A 10,006-nucleotide genomic window follows, 5' to 3' on the forward strand; every position below is an offset into this window, starting at 1 on the left:
GAGAAATACATGAAAAAAAGTGATTGCAATTACGTTTTTTCATGTATTTCTCATTTTTTTCTGTAGCAAGGCCCATCAAAAGTATGCAACATGGGTACTTCTTGGATGAGAAATTAAATTTTGCATCCAACGAGTACTCCCGCTCAAAATATGAGTAAAACCTTAAGGAGATAAGTTGAAAATACGAGTTGAAAAAATAGTTTTATTATTTTTTAATCTTTTTACTTTTTTACTCCAAAAATGGTGAAACATCCCCCATAGTTGACATCATCATCTTGAAATTTTATTGGTTGTTATAAAGTTTATTTTGGTTATACATTTTTCTTAGGAGGCCCATTTTAGACCTCAAAATTCCTTTAATGCTAGGCAGAGAACCACTATGGAAATAATGTGAAATAATTCCATTGAGCCAAGAATTGAAATTGCCCCTTCCACTTGACAACCATTAAATGCCAAATTAATGAGCGAAAATTGAGTGACAGGATTGTTGGGTGAGCAAATATCCTCATAAGCTTTGTTCCCTGATTTGATTGCATGAAATTCCATTATTGTAGAACTTGAAGAAATATGCCATACAGTTCACCAAAAGGTGGCTTGGGAGGCTTCCTGATGCCCTTCTCATGTGCTTACTTAAACCATAATGGGGACGTGTTGCCACATCCTATTGACATGTGGCTTTGTGAGACAACAATAACCCACCCCCCACACCTTGCATTTTGAGTATCTAGGGAATATTATTTAAATTAACATATGTGGCAACATTGAAACCCATAATAAAACCTAGTTGGAGTGCTGAAAAAGTATTATCATTATCCACATCTGAAGAAGAAATACAAAGCTTTTACCGCATACGAGTTGAGAGAGCCTTGTGACTTGACTCTAGGCAAAGAACCACTATGGAAACAATGAAATAATTCCATTGAGCTAAGAATTGAAATTGCCCCTTGCCACTTACAACCATTTAATTCCAACTTAATGAGTCAAGATCAAGTGATAAGCTTGTTGGGTGAGCAAATATCCTCATAAGCTTTGTTTCCTGATTTCACTGTATGAAATTCCATTGTCCAATAATTGTAGAACTTTAAGAGATACGCTGTGTAGTTCAACCTGAGGTGGGTTGGGAGGCTTCCTCGTGCCCTTGGCATGTGCATACATAAACCATAATGGGGCATGTTGCCACATCCCATTGACAAATGGCTTTGTGGGATGGTGACAACCCCCTTGAGCTATGTCAAGCTATTGTCTTCGTAAAAAAGTGATTTTGTTCTTTCTTTTTAATGGAAATGTGATCCATTATTCAATTTATTTATATGAGAGAATCCCTAGGATATTAATTTTGGCGACTTAACAAAACAAAATATAAACTAATTATTTATGCCATTAATTTTATTATTAATTTTTTTTATATATACATATGTTTATGTGTGTTAGAAATTTAAATTAATTTTGACAAACTAATTATTTAGGCCGTTAATTTTATTATTATTTTTTATTTTCCAGAGGGGAATCCCTTATGAAAGAAGCTATATATATACATCATGGTACAATATTACATCAGAATATATCGTACATATGTCGCATCCAACAGCGACTCAACAATCACATTCGCTGCACAGCAGCGCGTGAGCATGTATCGCAGATCGAAACCGGATGGGGAAGCTAATAACCAGCCGTCCCATTCATGCAGGATAACGACCACATACAAATTATTATTTTTTATACATATACGTGTTGAAATTTAAATTAATTTTGGTAAATCTTTTAAACTTTTAAGTAGTTTCATACAAATATTTACATTTTGTTTCAAATTAAAAGTTCACAAAAATAATTAGAAAAACTTAACGAGTAATACAAAACGTTAAACCCATGATATCAAACCATTGCTATGGAAATTAGTAATAATCATTTATAAGGAACTTTGCTTGTGCTGAGCTTCGGCACAGAAAAAAAAAAAGCGAAGCTTAGCTTCGCACAGCAAAGCTCGTCACAAATCAGTTTAATTTTAGCTGAACAATGGTAGGCCCTACATGAAATCACCATTTAGCCATGTTGGTTGTGTTTAATGATGCATGGATTTCAAATTATTCAGCTGTATTTTATTAATAAATGAATGTGATTTACCATTTAGCCATATTGGTTATGTTTTTCAGGAAGAAAAAACATGATATATTCATAAATGAAGATTACATATTGCAAATGTAAGAAGCATATGCAGGAACATGGCCTTAGCCACTAACAGAAATACTCCAAAAAAGTATCTAGAAAAGCCCTCAGACAGGGCAGCAGATAAATGAATAAACCCCAGAAAATCTGCTTAACAGATCCCAAATAGAGCCCCAAAAGGCCAATATTTGCCCCAGATAACAAGGCAATCCATCTATAAGGTGCAGAGGTGGTACCAATGCACCAAGCAGACAAGCCTCTGTGGAAAGAGAGCAACCAGCACTAGATTTGTCCGCCCAATACGAAAGGAGAGGCACGAAATGAGGAAGAGAGCAGCAAAAGTAGCCACTCCTTCCCCGCCCCCTCAAACTCTCCGCCCGAATCAGACGAGAAACAGAGGAAGAAACACTGCCTCAAACATCCACATCTGCCTGCAGAAAAAGACCATCGAAATCATCCATAGAAGCGGCACGAAACAGAGCAGAGCGCTGCTGTTCCCTCAACGCTCCAAAGGATATGCCGTGGCTAGAACAATCCAAACTGCCGCCGAGAAGGAGAAGACCCACCGGAGCAGAGACGTCACCGGGGGCAGAGGCGGCAAGGGTAGCCACCTCGCCCCTGCTCAGAGAAAAACTAAAAGACCAGAAGATGAAACGAGCCTGCGAGATGAAACCCTCTCTGCTTGCCTCTCGCCTCTCGACTCAGAAGAGCCCGCACCTCACGCCGTTCGCCGCTTGCCTCCGGAGAAACCCTGCAGAGTCGCCGCTTACCTTTGGAGAAGCCCTCGTTGCCTGTGGTGAAGCCCTCGCTCGCCTCTGGTGAAGCCTCACGCTGCTCACCTCTGGAGAAACCCAAATTTTGTGAAGCCCTCGCCGCCTGTGGAGAAGCCCTCGTTCGCCTCAGGTGAAGCCTCGCCGCAACTCCCCTCACCAAACCCTCAACGCTCACATTTAAAAGCCATATTGGTTATGTTTAATGATGCATGGATTTTAAATTATTCAGCGTTATTTTATTAATAAATGAACGTTATTCACTTCTCTGTCTCATATTTGGTGTGGGTTGTTAAAAGTAGCTGGTCAATTTTTTTTGGAAAAATTTCAGTAATAATGTTTAAATCATATTTTTATAGTAAAAATAAATTCAACACCATAAAAAACATCAGAATACCAATTTTGAAATTTGAAAACAGTAACTTAAATTCACAAAGATCTCTAATCAATTTTATTAAAATCTCACTGAAATTTCTATAATTTCAAAACAAATTTACAAACCAGTTAAACTACGAGCTACACATTTAGACACAAAGCTTGTGCTAAAGTTCCTTCTATCCAGAACCTCTACGCGATGAACTTCCTCCCAATGAACTGCCACACAATTTTTTTTTTCCCAAACTTCATTTTACTTTATTTATAAAAACATTAATATATTATGGAAAATTCTGGACTACCTTCTAACAAGAGCGCTGGTGCGATGGAGACCTCCCGCCTCTGGAAGCCCTGAGCCTCTGACTGCGCTTGGCAGGCCCGCTGCCGGGCTGCAGCCCCCGCTGCGTGCCTCCTCCACCGCTGACTGCCTTCCCTGCATCCTGGGCCTTCTGCCCTGTCTCCTTCAGATCGCGCTGCCCCTGCGGGCAGCCTCCTGCTGCTCCCTCTCAGCTGGGCCTCCTGCCCCTCCCTTCTTTCTCCCGCCATCAGAGGAGCTCCCCTGGCACGATGGGCTCTCCCGACTCTGGACAGACTGACCTGGAGAAAGCTTTGCAACTCTCATTCCAGAGAACAACTCTGAAAGGATCCGACCTACCGCCTCAAAATTTATCAAAAAGCTTGATGAAATCCCGGAAATCCCTCTCCCCCCAACCCTTCCAAGGAGATCCGCTGTAGCCTTGGCAGAACGTGGTCTGGTTGGACAGTTTACGGGGTTATGGCCCTCCCCTCGAACGGTTCAACGTTGGGTGGAAAGAAACTGGAACGCCATGGTTCAGGGGAAAATTGCGATAAGGTTCTGTGGAAGAGGCTTCTTCACCTTCCTCTTCGAAACAGTGGAGGATCGCAATCTAATCTTCAGGAATGGACCATATTTCATGGACACCAGAGGCCTTTACCTCAATCGCTGGACCCCGGACTTCGACCCAGAAATGGATGTTCCCAACGCAGTCCCTGTATGGGTTCGCCTTCCGCATCTGCCGCTTCACTGCTGGGCCGATGAATCAGTTAGAGCAATCGGAAACGCAATAGGAAAATACGTGGACAGATCGGAGCCAAAAGAAAACATGCATGCTTGTGCGAGGATCTGCGTGGAAGTGGATCTGGGCAAAGGGCTACCAGAGGCAGTCAACTCAGAGTGGATCAGTGGACGCATATCCAGCAGGTGGACTACGAGCAACTCCCCTTTAAATGTAAGGTATGTCATGAATATGGTCATTTTGCAAATAGGTGCTCTAAAGCTAGACCAGAAATTAATGCCAACTCTGAATCCCAAGAGGAAGCATGGGAAGTTGTCAGGAAAAAAAAGAAGTCAAACCCTCCCCCTGAACAGAGGTGCCCTATTCCGAAACCCCTCCCCTCTCCTCTGTCCCCGCAAGCATGGACCAATCCATCCCCTCATCCTCCAATCCCTTTGAAACCCTAGCCTCAGAGGAACCCTCATCTCCCCCTCCATCCCCCAAGGGCAACAGAACCTCCCCCTCCTCCCCCCCCCAGGCTTCCCCTCCTCATACAGTGGAAAGGATCTTAACAAGAAACAAAACAAAAGAAAACATTGCAGCCACGGATCCACCAAGGAAAGTTGGAAGAAAATCGAACAAGGAAATAAGAGACGAGAATGCAGCAAAAGAGATGACCACAGGAACTCAGCAACCAATAGACACATACCTGGACAAGAATAAGGGAAGTGGCGAGAAGATGAAGGAGAAAAGTGGGACTCACAACAAAACAGGTAAATGATGAATTTGGTCTCTTGGAACTGTAGGGGGATGGGCTCCTCCCTTAAAGCAAATGCAGTCCGAGATCTCATCAAAACAGAACAACCAGACTTCCTCCTACTCCAGGAGACCAAAATCAGTGATCAAGAATTTCAAAACAGCATTTCAAAAAACAGAAGGTACGAAGGAATAGCCACGAGCGCCTTAGGAGCCTCAGGAGGCTTAGGAGTAATGTGGAAAAAAAGCAATTGGAATCTCATAAGTAACAATCAAAACAGATGGTGGATTAGAATTGACATGCAAAGTTCAGATCAAAAGGAGGAATTTACAATCTATAATGTGTATGCACCTCCCCACTTCAGAGACAAAGCCACATGCTGGGATTCTTTGAAAGCAGACATCGAGACCTCACAAGGGAGGAAGATCTTCCTAGGAGGAGACTTGAACCTAATTAGGAACGCAGAAGAAAAACTAGGAGGGAAGTATTTCACAGATCCTTTCAGAGACAAATTGGAGGAAATCATCCAAGCTCACAAATTCATAGACATCCCTCCCCAAAATGGCCGTTACACATGGTCAAATAAAAGGACAGGCAGGAGTAATATCAAAGAGAGACTTGACAGAATTCTTGTTCAGGAGAGTGCAGCAATCAACTTTCAAAGGATCCACAGTTCAATCATACAGGGATTCACTTCGGATCATAAGCTTGTGGCGCTGCACTTGGAGAAAGAGGAGGACCTGGGCCCGCTTCCATTCAAATATAACAAGGTCTGGGACGCCAACGAGGATTTCAAAACCCTGGTAAAAGAAACATGGAGGACAGAGATAACAGGCTCTCCACATTTTGTTTGGGAATCAAAGATTAAACAACTAAGGATTGCCATAAAAAACTGGGCGAGAAACTACGCAAATGAGGAAAGGATGGCAAAAAACGAGCTGCAAAGAAACTTGGAGAAATGGAACCAGGATAAGGAGACAGTCCAAGAAACGGAAGAAGATCAAAAGGTAGAAGGTGAGCTGTACAAAGCATTATATAACCAGCACCGAAAAGAAGAGGAAGAGCTAAGGCAAAAGTCTAGATGCCTCTGGCTCAACTCGGGGGATAAAAATACATCGTTCTTCCACAATTGTCTCAAGGTAAGGAGAGCTGGGAATAATATAGATAAGATAACGTTCAATGAGAAAGAGATAACAGAGAGAGAGGAAATTAAGGAGGCTGCCTCAAACCATTTCCAATCACTGCTCTCAGCTGACCCTCAGTACAAAGACAACCCAGATTTCATCAACATCATCGAAAGGAAGGTTACAGAAGCTCAAAACAACGATTTGGATAAAGAAATATCCATAGAAGAGGTAGAATGGTCAATCAACAACATGCCCCTTGACAAAGCTCCAGGGCCGGACGGCTTCACGGTAAGTTTCTATAAAACTCATTGGGAAATCATCAAAAAAGATTTTCTCAGAATGGTGAGAAACTTCCACCTAAAAAGCAAATTGGGCAGCAGTGTCAAATCCTCGTTTCTAGCCCTCATCCCAAAAGAGCCAAGCCCCCAATCTTTTGATAGGTTCAGACCTATCTCTTTATGCAACGTATCATATAAAATCATCTCAAAGATTCTGGCAAATAGGCTGAAACAAATTCTACCCTCAATCATCTCGGACAACCAAGGTGGGTTCCTCCCTAAGAGACACATAACTGATAATGTAATTCTGATACAAGAGGCAATACACAGCAGTATAGCTAGAAATGAGAAAGGCATGATAATAAAGCTGGACATGGCAAGCGCTTTTGACAGGGTAAACCACTCCTTTTTGGAGACTGTGCTTGCAAAATTCGGGGTTTCAGGGCATTTCATTAATAGGGTCATGGAATGTGTCTCACAGAACTGGACAGCCCCGCTAATCAATGGGAGGCCATGCAGAGCTTTCAAAAGCACTAGAGGATTGAGGCAAGGCTGCCCTCTCTCCCCCTTCCTCTATATTATCATGGCGGAAACCCTAAGTTTGCATCTGGAAAACAAGAGAAGGCTGAAGGAAATAACTGGAGTGGACATAATCAGAGGAGCTAAAGGGATCAACCACTCCCTATTCGCAGATGACACGCTGCTAATAGGTGGAGCCTCAAGCCTTATGGCAAGGAGATTCAAGGCCATCCTTGATCTCTTCCTTCAAGCCTCGGGGGGCAAATTAAACAACAACAAATGCAAGATATATACCTGGAACGTCCCAAGATATATAACTCAAAGGATCTCTATGATTTTGGAAATCCCAGCCCAATCAAGCTGGTCACACTTTATGTATTTAGGACTTCCGCTGGCTAGAGAGTCAATCAAAAGTGAAGTATGGGTCAAACTAGTTGAGAAGCTGAGAGGAAAACTTCAAGGTTGGGGGATGCACTGGCTCAATCTGGCTGGTAGAACAATCCTTATCAAATCCATCCTTTCAGCCCTCCCTATCTACCAATTCGCCATAACGCTTGCCCCTTCAAGCATTCACAAACATATGGAGCTGATCCTTAGAAGCTTCCTATGGAAGGGAGGAAAGCAAGAAACGAAAAAATTCAGCCTTGTAAAGTGGGAAAAGGTCATCCTTCCCATAGAAAAAGGTGGCTTGGGAATTAGAGTTCCCAGACTGGCAAACTTGGCAATGGGATTCAAGCTAATATGGAGAATCTTAACCGAGAAGGGTTCCTGGTGGGCAGAGGTTCTCAAAAAGAAATATCTGAATGGGAGCAATAGCAATATACTCTCAGATACAATCTCAGAAAGGCAGTGCACCCCGGTCTGGAAGCTGATCAAAAAAACTTTGCCTCTCCTCAAGTCTCATATCTCCAAAGTCCCAGGCAACGGGAAACAAACCAGCATTTGGAGGGATAGAATAATGGGCCAGGAAGCCAAGGAAAAGCTCCCACACCTGAGGCCGTTGCAGCAGTGGATGTTTGATACAAATCTCACAACCCTCTTTGACATCTCAAATTGGGATCATGACAGCTGGAAAGGATGGAAAATTAGGCACCTCCCTGAAGGACTAAAGGATCTTTGGAATAATCTCAAACTCTCATTGGCAGGAGCAACTCCTTCAAGCATAGTGAAAGATGAAAGCTACATATGGGATCCTAATGGAGGCAATTATTCGGTCAAGGAAGGTTATAAAGCGCTCCAAAACCAAGCAGTGTTAAACAACTGGCAATACCACAAGAATGCCTGGAAAATCGAGAGCCTTCCGAAGATCAAACTCTTTAATTGGACCTTGCTCCATGGCAAGCTCCTAACAGCAGAAAATCTGAAAAAAAAGGGGATCCAGGGGCCTTCAATTTGTACTATGTGCAGGAAAGAGGAAGAAAACCTTAACCATCTCTTCATAGAGTGCCCAATAGCCTCTTCCTGCTGGAAACTTATAACCAGTCCTCTTGAGATTGGGGCTCTACCCAATCAGGTCTCTCTCCTTCAGAAAGGCTGGGGGAAACTCTTCCCCTTCGCAAACAAAAACATGATCCTCGCCAAGAGACTCTGGTCCAGCATTCCTTCCAACCTCTGCTGGCAGTTATGGCTAGCCAGAAACGCAAGCATTTTCAAAGATAAAAAACCTAGTGTCCCAAGCATCCTGGCCAAAACTATTGCGCTTATAACTGAAACTATCGAAGCTAATGGGATCCAACATGCAGATCCGGACTACACAGTCGAGCAGGTGAAAGAATGGATCCAAAGATTCAATTACAGGATAAAACCAAAATGCAAGCCAATTAAAGGATCTGGACAGAAGGAATGGAAGATCAGAGGGTCAAAAGAGGAAGTAAACAACTGGATTCAAAGGCAAAAGATGTACACGCTCCACTTTGATGGGGCCTCAAAGAACAATCCAGGCATAGCTGGAGCAGGGGGAGTAATAAGGGACCCTCAAGGGAGAACGATGGTCACATATGAATGGAGCTTGGGGACCTTGTCAAACAACAAAGCAGAAGCATACAGCCTCCTAATGGGGACCTCCATAGCGTGGAAGATGGGCATTCATGACCTCCTCGTGTTGGGGGACTCAGCTATCCTTATAGCAGCCATGAACACGGGGAATAACTTCAACCAATGTGCACTGAACAGAATAAAAGACAGAATTTTGGAACAAGTTAGGGGTATGAGCAACGTGACCTATAAACACGTCCTCAGAATTCACAACTCGACAGCAGATGAGCTGGCTAATAAGGCCATAAGAAGACCCACGGGCCAGGTGAGGGAGAATGAGGAAATCTATGAACATGATATCCCTTAGTCAACTCATGATCCCTATGTATCTGACTAAAAGTCACCTCAGGCATCTAACTCGAGACAACAGATCAGGGCAACGGCGATCTTCTGTTCTCCAAATCCCTCTCGACTGCCAAAACTGGGGAAACAGGACGGGGAATCGGCCTCAGGATCCGAGCAGTGAAGAAATCAACAGTGGTTCTTTACGAAACACCTCAGGAAGTGATAGAAGGCGGGATCGCGCCCATGCCGGTTTCAGATTACAAGGACTGAGACATATCACCTCAAATCACTTGTTGACAGACAAGATCAGATCCTCCACTCCCAATCACGAGTGGGAGAACGTCCGTTTCAGCCTTTTAAATCTCAGCAAGCACACTATGGTTCTCACAACCCATCACAATCTCAGTGAGAGACGGAGAGCTCTTTTGGATCGGAGGCAGGGCCAAGGCGGTCTCCTTCACAGCAGCAAGGCCAGCATTGGGGATCAAAGAAACTCTGAGACCCTCTCAGCGGACGGCAATCGTTGGCATTTCTCCGCACACTGTGGCAGCTGGTATCGATTGTGGCACTACATTTCGAGGGGAGACTTAACCGGTTTCCCTCTGCGCAGGGTAAACAATCTTCCCCTTATCTGTGTTCTTTATAAGACTAACTATTGGGCTTGTTTTTCAAGCAGTGTCCG

At 43.5% G+C, this 10,006-nt stretch overlaps 1 protein-coding gene across 1 annotated transcript; it reads left to right on the forward strand.

The window, feature by feature from the left end:
* The first annotated feature begins 4,135 nt into the window (after window positions 1-4,135).
* Window positions 4,136-9,346, forward strand: LOC149226831 (uncharacterized). Its single transcript, XM_089380309.1, has 3 exons — window positions 4,136-4,563; window positions 5,131-6,496; window positions 7,619-9,346. The coding sequence occupies exons 1-3, from the start codon at window positions 4,136-4,138 to the stop codon at window positions 9,344-9,346; spliced, it is 3,522 nt and encodes a 1,173-aa protein (XP_089236435.1).
* Window positions 9,347-10,006: the final 660 nt, after the last annotated feature.

Source organism: Pinus tabuliformis, chromosome J (genome assembly GCF_031772625.1).
Source record: "Pinus tabuliformis cultivar Carrire ecotype Pingquan chromosome J, CPIR1, whole genome shotgun sequence".
Lineage (NCBI taxonomy): Eukaryota > Viridiplantae > Streptophyta > Pinopsida > Pinales > Pinaceae > Pinus > Pinus tabuliformis.